Below are 16513 nucleotides of genomic sequence, written 5' to 3'. Positions count from 1 at the left end.
ACTGATGGAAAGACATCAGCTGTGACCTTAGAGACGCTACTGTTGCTGCTCATTAGTCTGGGAAGGGTGATGAAGGTCCTTTGGACAGATGAGACCAAGCAGAGATATTTGGCCATGATGTACATCTCCATCCAGCAGATCAGCACAAACACCACATCTGGGCTTGTTTTGTGACCACAGGACCTGGGTACCTTGAAGTTGACCATCTGTCAAACAGCTTGGTCCAAACTGGGTCATCAACAGAACGATGATTCAAAACACAAAAGCAGATCTATAGAAACACACACAGAACCTGTTCATTAGATTAACTCAAGCAATCAGAACTTTAAAGATTCTAATGCAGTGCAGAAAACAACATCCAAGGCAGGAACAACACAGGAAAATAAACAGCAAAACTGCACATAGTAGCACTCAGACAAACCAGAACCAACCAGCAGAACTGAACCTGCTTATGGACCAAAATAAAACCTAAAACATCAGTACACCCACAAAACGTGACTGCTTTCAGCATGTCTACCCCAGATGGTGCACATTTTTATCAAACACGATGCGAAGTCTGATGCAACTTAATATTGGCTTTCAAAGTCATCCAGCGTCTCCTGCCTCCATTGCAGTGCTCAGGCTCGTGTGGCCACGGCAGGATGGTTCGTCATGTGTACTGTAAGACTCCGGAGGGCCGCGTGGTTCCTGAAAACCAGTGTCCCCCAGAGAACAAGCCGCTGGCCACCCATCCCTGTGGAGAGAGGGACTGCGCTCCACACTGGCTGAGCCAAGACTGGGAGCGGGTGAGCTCACGAGTCAACGAGTTCATGAAACTCTCACATGATTAAAAAATTACCGAGGCCACCACAAAGTACCAGGATGGTGGAGCCCCACCCCCCTCTGAATCCCAGTTACTTTTCTCTGCAGTGCAACACAACATGTGGCCGAGGAGTGAAGCGCAGGATTGTCTTGTGTGCCGGCGTCAGCGGAGGAAAGGTCCAGAACTTTGATGAAGAGGCGTGTGGAGGCAGCGAGAAGCCTGAAGACGAAGCCACGTGCTTCGAGAGGCCGTGCTTCAAATGGTACACCACCCCCTGGTCTGAGGTATTTTTACTTTCATTTCATCTTTTTTTGGCATTTTGTTTATTATTTTTATGTACGTAAATGCATAAGTGTTAAATCACTCCTGTTATTATCATGGATCATATTTATTATTTCTAATTTTTCAGTTTTTGTCACAACTTTGCGCAGTACTCTTCCACCAGCAATTCTTTATAAAAAGTACATGAAAAAGTACATGAAAACACGTGCTGTGGTTAGTAATAGGCTGCTATGACTTTTGATACTGATACATTTTTAAATATTTATAAAATTGGCAAACATCTGCAAAGGTTCCACTGTAAATTGTTATTGAATTTTGTTTAAAAGACAAAAACAACAAAATAAAACCAAACCTGAAGCTCTTCGTGGGCCACAGACAGATGGACGTTCTCTTTAACTTAGAAGTTGTCACTAAATGTTCAGCTTCAAATGTGAAGATGTCACACTATGATTCTGTTCAACGTCATTTCATTGACCATTAGACCCAGTGTTACTTTACTGCTGCTGCACTTACAGTTTTCTGTCAGAGGACAGAGTGGGTGCTCTGAATCTGAATCATATCTCCTACATCAGGGGTTCCCAAATCACGACCTGGAGAGCTAATATCCTGCAGCTTTTAGGCTCATCCCTTCTCCATCACACCTGCATCCAATGGCTGAATTCCCTCATCTTCATTCAGTCATTCAGCTCTGCATAGGAACAGTAACAAGTCATTTATTTGATTCAGGTGAGTTGGACAAGGGATGCATCCAAACGTTGCAGGATAGTAGCTCTCCAGGATTGGAGATGGACACCCCTGCCCTACTTAAAATTTGGTTAATCAGATCATTGTGCTGTGTGTGAGGGAGCCATTTGGCCACGCAAACCCAAACCCCAGGTGTGTTAAACGTGCCCAATGCAGTGTTTGGACACACCATGGATGGATGGATGGATGGATAGATGGATGGATGGATGGATGGATGGATGGATGGATGTAAACTGTGTGTCACACCTAGTAACACAGTACAGGACCTCTCATCCAGTGGCAGTCTGGCTCTGTGTGTCCTTAGTGCACAAAGACATGTGGCGTGGGAGTGAGGATGAGGGACGTGAAGTGTTACCAGGGCAGGGAGCTGGTCCGAGGTTGCGACCCCCTCACCAAACCAGTGGCCAAACAGACGTGCACCCTGCAGGCCTGCCCCACCGAGCCTCCAGGTAAGGAAGCAGGACACCTGAGGGCTGCGGAGTGAAGGTGTGGAATAAAGCAGGTTCAGCGTATCCACGATATCTGCAGGAGATCAGACTAAGCTTACCTGAACATTAGTTCTATACATGAGCAGTGTGTTGTGTTCAGAGATGGTATTCTGCATACCCTGGTTATAACGCGTGTCTAATTTAGCTGCTGGTGCCTTTCTATGATGTCAAACCAGTCTACCCATTCTTCTCCAGTGGATTTTCATCCAGACTGCTGCTGCTTAATGATGTTTTCCTCTTGTCTTTAGTTGTGTACAGAAAACACTCAGAGCAGGCCATCTGGCACCAACAACCATGTTCAAAGTCACTTAAATCCTGTTTCTTCTTAGTCTGATGCTCAGGTTGAACTTCAGCAACTTCACCACCTCTAGATAACTAAATGCACCGAGTAGCTGTCCTGTGATTGGTTGATTCGCTATTTGTGTAAACAAGGATTTGAACAGGTGTAGCTTAAACAGTGGCCTGTGAGGTTCGGTTATTCCTGCTTTTTTGCTGTAATTTTCTAGTTTATGGATGTAAGCGAACTAAATAAAAATGAATTAAATTAAAGTAATTTTCCATGTCATCTTGGTGTCAAAAGCACAAGAAGGATGTTTTTTCCAGCCTGTGGGCTTGGTGTTGAATGAGTAGCTTCATCGTTTTCCAGATGAGAGCTGTCAGGACCGACCCTCCACCAACTGCCTGCTGGCGCTGAAGGTGAACCTGTGCAGCCACTGGTACTACAGCAAGGCCTGCTGCCACTCCTGCCGAGCTGTTCGACCATAATGGTCTCGGAGGCCACCACTGCAGCATCTCTCCACCTCGAGCTCCCAACACCATATTGAGGAACCAAATGACACTCCCTGACCATGGGGTCAGGGTTGTTATCTGCACCTCTCAGCCACATGCAAGCAGTGTTTTGACTTAGGACTTTTCTTCTTAATGTTTTCTGAATGTTTTACTATGTGTTTCCATGCAAACCAAGCATGCACACCATTGTTTTGAACCTGCTCTAAATCCTACACCAGCATCATCGTTGCTTTCCTCGCCTGATCAGCTTTGTGTTGACATCAGGTTTTTTAGCTAAAAGGCTGTTTTACATTTAAAGGTGTAGCCAACTTACTAGCTATACACAGGATGCTTTATCTTTTGTTTTCATCCATCTTGAAATCAAAAATTATCGCCCCCTATTGGCCTGGCGTGCTTCTTTCAGCACTGTTTGGATTTCTTTTCCAGATTTTTGAGATATTTTGTCCAAATGGACGGGAAAATAACTGGGATTGTCCAAATGAGGCCTTAAATTTGTAGAGCAGCCACTGTGAATAACGAGGAAGCGTTTTCTTAAAAGCGGAACGTTATTAGATAATTTAGGTTCTCTTTTCGATCTTATCGTTTTTCTGTTTTGCTATATAGACTTTAAGCCATTTTGTATCAACTGTTATTGAATATTTATCAGTTATTAGTTCTGCTGTGGAGCCGGAGATGAAGAGAATTTTACACCTTCTGTCGTGTTCATTGCTAAAAAAAACTAAATTATTTCCCGGCTGAATATACTGCATGACATTATTACAGATACTGTTTATGAAACCCTATTTAATGTTGTTTGGGCATCCAGCTCACTCTAACATGATGGGAGAAACATTCCGATTCGACCCGCTGCTGTTTGGCGCGTTGCCGGCACGCCTGCACGATGTGGGAGCATATTTATTAGTCATAGCACATTTTCATTTATCGCGACGGTCCCGACGCCAGCTGACGGTTCTTAATCGGGTCAACTGATGCCAGTTCTGGTTTGGTCTCTCTGGGGAGAGTCGGTGGGAGCACAGACGGAAAGATTCCTGACACTTGAAGTATGGCTGAAATGTATTCAGATGTGTATTTTAAACGGTCGTGTACTGTGTGTTTTTATATAACTGATACCTCTTTGTACAAAACTGAAGTATGACCATTGTGTACTGTTAATATTAGCTGAAAACATGAAAGTACTTTTATTTCCATTAAATAACAGTTTGAATGAACAAATGCTTTTTGTTAATAAATGAATTTCTACACAGCAGATTTAGATCCAGATGTCAGGTTATGGGTCATTTCTATATTCTTTTCCCTCTAGGATTTAAACTACTTCACTAAAATAAACTTTTCATTTTCTATCTTAAAGTTTTGTTAAAGATGAAAACTTCTGTTGGACTTTCAAACAAAACCAAATGAGCCAGATGGATTTTATGAATGATCAGAGGTTATTTTGCTGGTTTCTGTGTTGCATACAGGTCCTTCTCAAAAAATTAGCATATTGTGATAAAGTTCATTATTTTCCATAATGTAATGATGAAAATTTAACATTCATATATTTTAGATTCATTGCACACTAACTGAAATATTTCAGGTCTTTTATTGTCTTAATACGGATGATTGTGGCATACAGCTCATGAAAACCCAAAATTCCTATCTCACAAAATTAGCATATTTCATCCGACCAATAAAAGAAAAGTGTTTTTAATACAAAAAACGTCAACCTTCAAATAATCATGTACAGTTATGCACTCAATACTTGGTCGGAAATCCTTTTGCAGAAATGACTGCTTCAATGCGGCGTGGCATGGAGGCAATCAGCCTGTGGCACTGCTGAGGTCTTATGGAGGCCCAGGATGCTTCGATAGCGGCCTTTAGCTCATCCAGAGTGTTGGGTCTTGAGTCTCTCAACGTTCTCTTCACAATATCCCACAGATTCTCTATGGGGTTCAGGTCAGGAGAGTTGGCAGGCCAATTGAGCACAGTGATACCATGGTCAGTAAACCATTTACCAGTGGTTTTGGCACTGTGAGCAGGTGCCAGGTCGTGCTGAAAAATGAAATCTTCATTTCCATAAAGCTTTTCAGCAGATGGAAGCATGAAGTGCTCCAAAATCTCCTGATAGCTAGCTGCATTGACCCTGCCCTCGATAAAACACAGTGGACCAACACCAGCAGCTGACACGGCACCCCAGACCATCACTGACTGTGGGTACTTGACACTGGACTTCTGGCATTTTGGCATTTCCTTCTCCCCAGTCTTCCTCCAGACTCTGGCACCTTGATTTCCGAATGACATGCAGAATTTGCTTTCATCCGAAAAAAGTACTTTGGACCACTGAGCAACAGTCCAGTGCTGCTTCTCTGTAGCCCAGGTCAGGCGCTTCTGCCGCTGTTTCTGGTTCAAAAGTGGCTTGACCTGGGGAATGCGGCACCTGTAGCCCATTTCCTGCACACGCCTGTGCACGGTGGCTCTGGATGTTTCTACTCCAGACTCAGTCCACTGCTTCCGCAGGTCCCCCAAGGTCTGGAATCGGCCCTTCTCCACAATCTTCCTCAGGGTCCGGTCACCTCTTCTCGTTGTGCAGCGTTTTCTGCCACACTTTTTTCTTCCCACAGACTTCCCACTGAGGTGCCTTGATACAGCACTCTGGGAACAGCCTATTCGTTCAGAAATTTCTTTCTGTGTCTTACCCTCTTGCTTGAGGGTGTCAATAGTGGCCTTCTGGACAGCAGTCAGGTCGGCAGTCTTACCCATGATTGGGGTTTTGAATGATGAACCAGGCTGGGAGTTTTAAAGGCCTCAGGAATCTTTTGCAGGTGTTTAGAGTTAACTCGTTGATTCAGATGATTAGGTTCATAGCTCGTTTAGAGACCCTTTTAATGATATGCTAATTTTGTGAGATAGGAATTTTGGGTTTTCATGAGCTGTATGCCAAAATCATCCGTATTAAGACAATAAAAGACCTGAAATATTTCAGTTAGTGTGCAATGAATCTGAAATATATGAATGTTAAATTTTCATCATTACATTATGGAAAATAATCAACTTTATGACAATATGCTAATATTTTGAGAAGGACCTGTAATTTTAATAACAGCAGCTGTCGCCCCCTGCTGGTTGGTGGAACAGCCTCCCATCTATTCTAACACATCTTCCAATAAAGCAAACAGGAAATAAAATCCACTTGACTCAGCCTTTTGTGTAAAAATAAAAAATACTTTTAACATGAATAAAAATAAGTCAGGACTGGCCAGAGGTTCAAATTTAAAATATGAACACTGGGTTCTCCTCACTCTTTCACACCAGTTGGCTGAACTGTGTCTTTGTTACTTTTTTTCGTAATAGAAAAGTCAAACCGGCTGCCTGTTCTGCAAACCTTTTTACTGGGCTGGTTGCTGCGTAACAACAGCACCAAGCAACAAACAGTATTCACATTTTTCACATTTTAGTCACATTACAACAACAAACTTCAATGTACTTTATTAGTATTTTATGTAATAGACCAACACAATGTATGAACTGGAAGGAAAATGAGACATGGCCCACACATTGTGATGTGCATTTGCATTCTGCCCCATAAATAAAATCCAGTACAACCAGCTGCCTTCATAAGTCACATAATTAGTAAATACAGTCGACATGTGTAAAATAATCTCAGTATCAATGCAGAAAACTGTCAAGGCTTCAGGGGTTTGTTAGAGAACATCAAAATTAATTAGCAGATTGGGACCAATAAAGATTCAAACTGCTACTTTTTCTAACTTCCTGCAGCAGCCAGCTGTGCTGCAGTCTCAAGACTAGTTTGTTTATGAATGAGAAAAATAACAATAAATTCTGTTGTATTTGGGGAAATGTATTTCCTTGTATTCTCTGCAGTGCAGCAACAACCAAGAACATTTTAATTAATTTGGCAGAATTACAATACTGTGGTTCTTTGCTGCTGATCGGTCATTGCTTGCCATCCCTGCTTTGCATGCTAGCAACTTCCAAAGAGAACAAAATAATTTATTTCAAACAAAAACACATTTTTAACAACACATTTTCAACAAAGTCATCAGACAAGTTCTAGAAGAGTTGCACTTAATTTGTAATTTTTTTGTGTAAAGTTTCTGTTCTGCTATCAACCATTTCAGTCCCCACAAGGATGGTTTCTGGTTTAATAAGCACCTCTAAAAGGTTGGGCCAACCTATTTCATTTACAGTCATATTAATTAATGTTTTACTGTCCCTGAAAAATAACTGAGAACTAAAACTGACTTATTGAGGGGAAAACATCTTAAACACACTATTTTGATGACTAGATTAGTCAGTCAGCCAGTCATTTTCTACCGCTTATTCCATAGTGGGTCACGGGGGAGCTGGTGCCTATCTCCAGCAGTTTATGGGCGAGAGGTGGAGTACACCCTGGACAGGTCACCAGTCCATCGCAGGGCAACACACAAACAACCATGCACACTAGATTAATCCACATTATTTGTTTTTATGAGTTTAAGTGACAACAAACTCAAAGTAAAATGTTGGCTAATGAAGCTCAGTGAGGAAAGTTCAATATTTTAAACAACAGTGGATCTCCATCACATACAGGGACAGTAAAATACAGGATTTACAGCTAAACATACATTATAATGTGTTTTTTTTATCAGCATATAATGGAAATCTATTCACCAACATACATAAAACATTATCAGAATTATTTTGTTTTTTTATTATCTGAATTAGTTCTTATTAATTTATTATCTACTGATAAGTTTAAATTATGAATGTTTATATTTTAAGTCACAAAGAGACATTAGTAAGCCACTCATTTGGCTATCTAGCTAACACAGATTAAGATTTACTGGTCATACATGATCATTTAGAGTTTGACAAACATGTTCTCTTCAAAAACTGGTCCAGCTGTTTCCAGCTGCAGACACTGGTTCAGATAAAGGGCCTAGAGTTGTTATCTCTGCAACCACAGCTTGTTTAGACAGCAGCAGCTAGACGTCGGTGCTCACGCTGTGGGTCACCACCTCCTTCATGGTGTAGGAGCGGATCAGTTTCTGGTAGAAGCTGTCGAGGTCGGCGGGCAGCTCCAGGTCCTGCTGCTGCACAGTCCGGTAGCTGATCCTGCGGCCTCCGTTGTACAGTCGCTCCGGGTGCTGCAGGTAGAAGGGCAGAGAGCAGCGGGCGCAGGACGGGCAGAAGGCGTGCACACGCTGGCACCTGCGCGGTGGAGGTGGAGGGGAGTAGCTGGAAGGCCCGTTGGCCTCTGTGAGGAAGGTAGGGGGGTACATTTCGGGATCATCGCTGTAGTGATCCGTCGTTGGAGGCGTGGGAGGAGCACACAAAGCCAGGGGTCGAGAGGGCGACATGGTGGAGAGTTCTGGTTCCTCGTCTTCCCCCTTCTCAGACTCCTCTGGCTTACAGCAGTAATACTGCAGCCAACAAGCACAACAACACTGAATGAGGTTTACATTCTCATTTTTATGATGCCGTTTTTAAATGGGAAATAGTTTAATTAGTACTCTATGACCTACTGTTTCTTCTAGGTATGAATATGCTGCAAAATATTTCATTTACCCTATCTTTAAAATGGGAAAGACAAAAGAACATGGCCTTCAAGTAAGTCAGACAAATGTTGAACTTTCTAAGTAAAAAATGTAATTTTAGTCCCCAGAACTAAATCTGAGGTGAAGAATAGAGAGTATCAAAGATGACCCGGACTGTGGACTATCTAGAACAATGGTACAGAATGACGTTTCAAGATCCCTCACACTGTTCTGCTCCAACTTGAAAGGTTGCAGGAAAGACTAAATCTTGTATTTTTGGTAAAAGGGATAATGCAAAGAAATAACTGCAGGAGTGCCAGTAACTGTGGCAATGGGACTTTCTACCAAACCTGTAGTGGATACCACCACGTCAGGATTTCTTCATCCCCAAACTGATCTCCTTGTTGGCCAGAAGTCACTGATGTCAGTTTGCAATTTACTCTGGACCTCTTAAAGGCTGTAGAAGATTTACACACCCTGGCCAAATGTATTTACACATTTTTATTATAGAGCGCATGTTTTTCCTGGTATAAAAGTAAAGCTGTGATGCTATGGTAGCTCTAATTGATTTAGAATGACATACCTGCAACCTACATAAACACAACACAGCGACGATGGTCAGTAAGATGACTGTAGCCAGAATTCCTCCTGCGATGACCACTGTCCCGGCTGACATTCGAAATCCTCCCCATCAACCAGCTGCAGGCCGGAGAACAAGGACGGAACAAGAGGGGGGGACAGAATGAAAGAAAGAGATGAAAACAGAGTTAAGGTCATTCGGAGAGAAATGAGGACGTAGGGAACAGATGGAGGGAGGATAATGATAAGAAGGTGGAAAGGAGGGAATATAAATGGAAACGTTATAAAAGGGGAGATAAAGGAGAAAGGATTATTTAGGACAATGATGATCAGGGAAAACTATTGTTTTAGTTGAAAGAAAAGGTCAATGAGGAGAAAGAAGCAAAGTCTAAAGGAGACAAATAAGAACAATGGAGAATGTAGAGACGATGGGGCATCGTTATAAAACTCTCTTATCAACATGCAATACTGGAAATCCTGCAGATTTATTCTGCATTTATTTTCAGGCTATAAAAAAAACAAATAATCCTTTTCCAATCATCTGTGTATTTATTGGCAGGGCAGCAGTCAGAACCTCCTCCGAACATTGAGGAGTGATATCTGTTTCCCAAACTGGAAAAAATGCGTTGAGGATGAAGTAGATGGGAGCAAGAACACCTATGGAAGCATTAGCATAATCCTTCCTAACAGACTGAATGGTTGGCGACTGGCCCGGTTCCTCAGTGGGTCAAACCAGACAGCATGAAAACAACATCTAAACCTAATAAAATGAGATACATGGCTCCTCAACTCGTAGTTTAGGACCCCACACTTATTATTTTATGTATTGTAGCATCTAGAAAACATTACTAGAAAACACGGCATTACTTTCAATGGTTATGCTGATGACACTCAGCCTACATTGCAGCGTCCGCTCGAGACGCAAATCTAACCCGTTAGTTGTGTTTTAGACATTTAGTCGTGGATGGAAGAGGAGTCTCAAAGTGATAACCTAGAGAGAAACATGCAGCAAAACTCTTCTTTCTGTGAATAAATCCTTCAAGCCAAACAAAAATGGAAAGTGTCATATATGATGAAGAATGTCTTTTATTGCTCAAAGAAACTCAGTTCAGTTCAAGCCAACAGCAATGAACATGTCTATCCTGTAAAAGTCATGTTAGAAGCACTGATAAATCACTGTTTTGCTGTGAATAATCCTAACCACTAAGTCTGACCACTACATGATTTATATCAACAGTAAAACCTACATATGTCTCGTTTTTACCAACGTTGCCCCACAAGCCGAAAATAAATAAATCATTTTAAACCAGAATCTAGAATCTGAAAGCTGAAAAACTGTAATAAATATTCCTGGAACCTACCAGGTACTTATCTCAAGTCACCAATTTCTTTCCTGCAAATCTCATGGTACTTACTGGTTTCCTTTCCAAAACTTACTGGACACTTTCCTCTGACCTACCTGGTACTTTCCTGGAACCTACTATGTAGTTTACTGAAAGCCAGCATTTACTATCTTGAAACTTTCATGGAATTTCCTGGTTTATTTTGCAGGACTGAGCTGCAGTTTTCCTGGAACGTACTGAAAATAGCCAGTAAGTTCTATAAAAGTTGTCTAACAGTACCAGGTAAGTTCAAGGAAAGAAATCTTTATGTTCCTGGGAGTTTTCTTCAAATAAACATCTCCTAAACTGAAAGAGATAATGGCAGAAAGAAAGACCAGGTGTGCATGAAAGTAGAACTTTAAAGAAAAACAAGACAACCAGAGGAGTGAAGAATAAAACAGAACCCTAGAAAACCTGACTGGTAACATAACATGAAATTCAAATGAAATAAAGCATTGAAATGAAATTAGACCTAGAAACCACAGAGTAAACCACTGTGTTCAAACAGGTCGAGCAGTTTAAGTTACATAACAGATATTTTATTCCCTCTCATGTTTAATGCAGAAGGTTTTTGCCCAAACCTTAAATAAGTGTGCATTAGTGAATTAAAGGAGAAAGAGGGCATCAGCAGATGTTTTCCTCTTATTTCCCCCCTGCAGGCCTCTGACTTATCATCCTCTGCAGTTGGATGCAGTCCTGAACAATTAAATGAGGGAGCTGCTCATATGTATCTCCTTCAACATTTCTAAAATTAAGCCAGAAATGCAGGAGACAAATAAATGTGTATCCACTGCCCCACTTTTTCAGGATATAGTTTGTGTTTTTGGTTACAGTTGTCTTCTTTCATTTAAGCCTTTAGGATGATGAGGCATGAAATGTAAATCCGGGCTCAGATCTGTGACTGGAAAGGGATTAAAATGTATTTTAATAAGGTGGACAGAAACATTTAGTCCAGGTGGATTAATAACACGCCTCAGTGGAAATGTGTTTAGAATAGGAGCTGGACTTTTTTGTTGAAGCATCAATGTGGCATTTTATATTTCTTAAACATCACTCCTCTTGTGTTCATTTGGCTTTGATTATTCAGATTATTGTCATCAGATGCAGAATAATTTATTGCAAAGAGCTCTATAATCTGATTTTATAATAAAAAACAATTATCTGTGTATGCAGGCCCGCTGACAGCCTTGTCTGGGCCCGGGCCAGACAATCTTAGATGGGCCCCCTCCTTTGGCATCGTGTAACAAGCAGAAAATTAATATTTACCATTTAAAGACATGATTGATCCTGCATTCTGTCTACTTCTTTCTCCTTTCATATTCTCCCTAACTCTCATTTTCCCTTCCTCCCCCTCCTGTCTGCTCCATACTTTGGACTTTTTAGTTTAGGAGCAGGTTCTACGTCGCATTCCTGACACAGAAGGCTAACAGTGACACAAATCTCCAAAAATTAAAACATTATTAAATACAGTGTTAATAATCTTTTCAATATATTATGAAGGTCTCAGTTTATTACTCAATTAAATAGGGAGATTTAGTACAAATTTGAATCAAACATAGTAAAAACATACATAAAAATTATTTTTATACATATTAAACAACTTTTTTGCTTCCTGTGCTAAAGTATATAATTAAATAACCTAAATTGCAGCAGTGTCTCACTAAATGAACCCTAACATCTGATTGGTTAATCTGCACAGCAACGCAGCTGTCAACCAATCACCTTTCTATAGTAGTTTTAACCCACATGTTGACTTGTTAAGGTAGAGAGATAAGTTAAATTATTTTGTTCAGCAGCACAGGACCATGAAGTGAAAATATTGATGAAAAATTACTAAGGATAAAAAAAATACTTTCTACATTTATTTAATATAAAGATAGATTAAATTATGTTATGCATGCATCTCCAGTTTTGTGTAAAAAATTCCGTGTATAAAAATACATTTTGGGACTTTTTAAATTTATTGAATTGTGGCACTTTTGGCTTTCAATACATGCAGATCCTGCATGGTGACGTGCCTGGTGTCAGTCCAGAGCAAGTTACAAAACAGTGCAGCCAATAATGTTTACTGGCCTCCAAATTTACCTGTCAGACCTGTTCTGAGTAGAACTTCCACCAACAAAGAAGCACAAGATATCCCTGACAGGAACTGTTGAGTTCATTGGCGCCATTAGAGCAGAGGACAGAGCTGAGAAGTCCAGCTGTAATCTGTAGAAAAGAGAGCGAACCGCAGGTGGGCAGTACCTGCTCCTTGAGGCATGTTCCTCAGATGTTCTGTTTCTTTTAATCAAAGTGATGGAGCAGCTGCCTGACCCAGAGCCAGAGCGAAGAGTGAGAAATGATCTACCTGAAAGTGTTCTAAATCTAATCAGACAGAACGTTATAGCGAGGGATGGGTTCAGATCATTGTCTTCTTGTGTTACCAATGGTTACCTCCAAAGAAAAACAAGCAGGCATCAACATGTTGCATCAAAACAGCCTCATAAGTGGGAAAGTGCTGCTGATATGTAGTGGGAAGAACCAGTATTTGATACTGATTTTGCAGGTTTTCCTACTTGGAAAGCATGTAGAAGTCTATAATTTGTATCCTACGTTCTCTTCGACTGTGAGCGACGGAATCTAAAACAAAAATCAAAAAAATCACATTGTGTGATTTTTAAGTAATTAATTTGCATTTTATTGCATGACATCAGTATTTGATACATCAGAAAAACAAAACTTAATATTCGGTTCATAAATCTTTGTTTGCCATACCAGATATCAGATGTTTCCTGTAGTTCTTGACCAGGTTTGCACACACTGCAGCAGGGATTTTGGACCACTCCTCCATACAGATCTTCTCCAGATCCTTCACGTTTCGGGGGTGTCGCTCGGCAATATGGACTTTCAGCTTCCCCCAAAGATTTTCGATCGGGTTCAGGTGTGAAGACTGGCTGGGCAATTCCAGTACAGTGCAGTCGTCCTGTCCACTTTGCAGAAAAGCATCTCCAAAGAATGATGTTTCCACATCCATGCTTCACGGTAAGTATGGTGTTCTTGGGGTTGTCCTTATCCTTCTTCTTTCTCCAAACATGGCGAATGCAGTTTAGACTAAAAAGCTCTATTTTTGTCTCATCAGACCACATGACTTTCTCCCATTCCTCCTCTGGATCCTCTAGATGGTCATTAGCAAACATCAGACGGGCCTGGACATGCACTGACTTGAGCAGGGGGACCTAGCTGCAGGATATGAATCCATGGCGGCGTAGTGTGTTACTAATGGTCTTCTTTGAGACTGTGGTCCCAGCTCTCTTCAGGTCAGTGACTGGGTCCTGCTGTGTAGTTCTGGGCTGATCCCTCACCTTCCTCATGATCACTGATGCTCCACGAGGTGAGATCTTGCATGGAACCCCAGACCCAGGGAGATTGATGGTCATCTTGAAGTTCTTCCATTTTCTAATAATTGCTCCAACAGTTGTTACCTTCTCACCAAGCTGCTCAGCTATTTTCCTGTAGCCCATCCCAGCCTTCTGCAGGTCTACTATTTCTCACACAGCTCTCTGGTCTTGGCCATTGTGGAGAGGTTGGAGTTTGTTTGATTGAGTGTGTGGACGGGTGTCTTTTATACAGATAACAAGTTCAAACAGGTGTAGTTAATACAGGTAATGAGTGGAAAACAGGAGGGCTTCTTTAAGAAAAACTAACGGGCCTGAGAGAGCTGGGATTCTTACTGGTTGGTAGGTGATCAAAGACTGATGTCATGCAATAAAATGCAAATTAATTACTTAAAAATCACACAATGTGATTATATATATATATATATATATATATATATATATATATATATATATATATATATGTCAAATACAGAAAAAAACAATAAATCCCCAAAACTGAGATTTGTTCTCTCCTGCTTTATTTAATTTTGCAGTAGATTCTAACCCTGATGTCCTTTATGCAGCATGAGATGCAGAACTCATTGTTCTGACCTTTTCAAAGTAAAATGAATCAGTATCTCGGAACCAGACTGATATTTATCCAGTGAAATATTCTCCAGGTTTTCATGTTAAATGTTTGCACAACATGTAAGAATGAGGACTCCTCAACTAATGAGCGACTTTGTGGAAAAATGATCCTCTGATGAAGATGAATTTTATTCCTTAAATGTTTCCAGGGAGTAAATGAGGAATTATTGGTGTATTTTTATAATTATTTTATCAACAACTGGTGAGACTTCGGCATACCAAAGGCGACAGCATCTCATGAAACATTGTTCAAGAAAAATGCGAATTAATCCTTTATTTGGTTTCATTTGAAGGAATATAACCTGACAAATAACTGACAACATACAATTAGGTAAAAAGACTCCATTTTACGCAGTTTAGCGCCTTTCTGCGTTCAATTAGCGTCCAGCTTCTGAAGTTTAGCGACTCTTAAACCAGTTTCATAGCTCGCTGGCGCTCCGGGGCCACAGATATCCCGTAAAAGCTGTGAGTCTTACCCGTCACATTAGTTTTTGGGTGGTCTCATGGCTTCTCCCACTGCAGGGCGCACCGGGTGGCGGGCGGCGGCGGAGATGCTTAGCTTTCAGCCGGAGGAGGTGGAACCGAACATCGGACTCTAAGCTGAAACAAGCTGTTTTAGCCACAGTCTGATGGATCTGAGGGAACCAGACGCAGAAACACGCACAACCACGCACTGTCTCCAAGAGCCACCGTGGATGCGTCAACGCGTCTGTGGATGAAGGGAAACGTTCTTCACAGATAAACTTTCGCCTCTGCCGACATATGTTCCGTTAATGGAAGTTCATGATTCTAGTTCAGAACAGTTGTAGCCACAAAAAGTTCCCTTAGTCTTAAAAATCCCCAGATCTTCATGGAAACATGTCCAACACGCAGTGAAGAAGCAGGACCAGCAGCTGAGTGCAGATCCACTGATCACTGGCTGTGTGCAGAGGATCCGGTCTCATCCTGTCCGTGATGCTGCGTGGATGAGACATGGCGTCACAACAAAAAAACACCAGTGGAAATAATCCCAGCAGCATCTCATCAAAATGTCCTCCAAACGCAAAAAAACCTACAGAAACGGTCCAGCTTCAGAGAAAAGATCTGCTTCACAGCTAATTAAACGTTTGGAAATGAAACTTTAATTCACGGAGTTCCTGAAAAGGAATTTCATTTTCTTCCTGGGAAATAAACAACTGAACTGATGCTGATTGTGATCAAACTGTTAGATTTGGTTTCTCATTTATGTTGATTTCAGTGAAAACTGTAACAGGACCGACTAGAAGACTTCGTAACCTTCATCCAAATACTTTAACTTGACCTTGAAGCTATATCTGCAAAAATAAAATAAAATAAATAAAAAGTAGTTATGGAAAATAAAACCCACAAAACATTCACGCGAACATTTTTACATACCTTTAGAAAATTCTAACCTAATAATAATTTATTATTTATTCAGAGGGGGAGAATATTTTCCTCTGAACAACATCCCTGTAGATAATTTCTGCCAGCAGGAGAGCATTTATCCATCTCCTCTAACATGTCAGAGCATTCAGACCATTCTGACTGTCTCTTTTGATGGTCCAGTCTCTCTGAGGCTCTGTTCTCTTCAGCTCAGCCCACAGGTTCTCTGCAGGGTTTAGGTCTGGTGAGCAGATGGATGAAAAGATGGAAGGAGGTTAATTTAGTGTCTGGTGAACATTTGCTGTGTTGGTTTGTCATTATCTGGCATAAAGAGCCAGTGATGATCCATAGTCTTCATTAATTTTAAATGTCCTGGTATTTTAAACATCTTGATGCTCTCCACTCAAACAAGGCTCCCAGGCACAGAAGCCCTCTAACAGTAAACCACAGAAATGATTTTTACCTCCTTTACCATCCTGCTCACTGTACCCGGTGGTCCGGCCTTGTTTGCCACAACTTTGTTTTTTATTTCTCCCACTTTAATTTC

General features: G+C 41.1%; 2 protein-coding genes across 2 annotated transcripts in view; one reads left to right on the top strand and one right to left on the bottom strand.

The window, feature by feature from the left end:
• The window catches only part of adamtsl2 (ADAMTS-like 2), a 44357-nt gene extending 40000 nt beyond the window's left edge, over window positions 1-4357 (top strand). The window contains exons 16-19 of the mRNA XM_047380555.1: window positions 615-785; window positions 910-1086; window positions 2133-2277; window positions 2963-4357. Coding sequence (XP_047236511.1) covers window positions 615-785; window positions 910-1086; window positions 2133-2277; window positions 2963-3081 — 612 coding nt within the window. The 3' untranslated portion in view covers window positions 3082-4357. The remainder of the gene's footprint in view (window positions 1-614; window positions 786-909; window positions 1087-2132; window positions 2278-2962) is intronic.
• A 2194-nt stretch (window positions 4358-6551) lies between these two features.
• Window positions 6552-15731, bottom strand: LOC124878075 (protein FAM163B). Its single transcript, XM_047381842.1, has 3 exons — window positions 15060-15731; window positions 9202-9317; window positions 6552-8504 (listed from the first exon to the last, which is right to left on the bottom strand). The coding sequence occupies exons 2-3, from the start codon at window positions 9292-9294 to the stop codon at window positions 8067-8069; spliced, it is 531 nt and encodes a 176-aa protein (XP_047237798.1). The 5' UTR covers window positions 9295-9317; window positions 15060-15731; the 3' UTR covers window positions 6552-8066.
• Between the last annotated feature and the right edge of the window lie 782 nt (window positions 15732-16513).

Source organism: Girardinichthys multiradiatus, chromosome 12, assembly GCF_021462225.1.
Source record: "Girardinichthys multiradiatus isolate DD_20200921_A chromosome 12, DD_fGirMul_XY1, whole genome shotgun sequence".
NCBI classification, from domain to species: Eukaryota; Metazoa; Chordata; class Actinopteri; order Cyprinodontiformes; family Goodeidae; genus Girardinichthys; species Girardinichthys multiradiatus.
Note: the sequence above shows the minus strand (reverse complement) of the source record. Positions and strands in the feature narration are given on the sequence as shown.

Bases quoted from the DNA above. Each gene is read 5' to 3' on its own strand.
- LOC124878075 (XM_047381842.1), bottom strand. From the start codon at position 9,294: ATGTCAGCCGGGACAGTGGTCATCGCAGGAGGAATTCTGGCTACAGTC. The intron at 8,505-9,201 runs GTATGTCATTCT...TGTTGGCTGCAG, and splicing joins TGTGTTTATGTAGGTTGCAG to TATTACTGCTGTAAGCCAGA.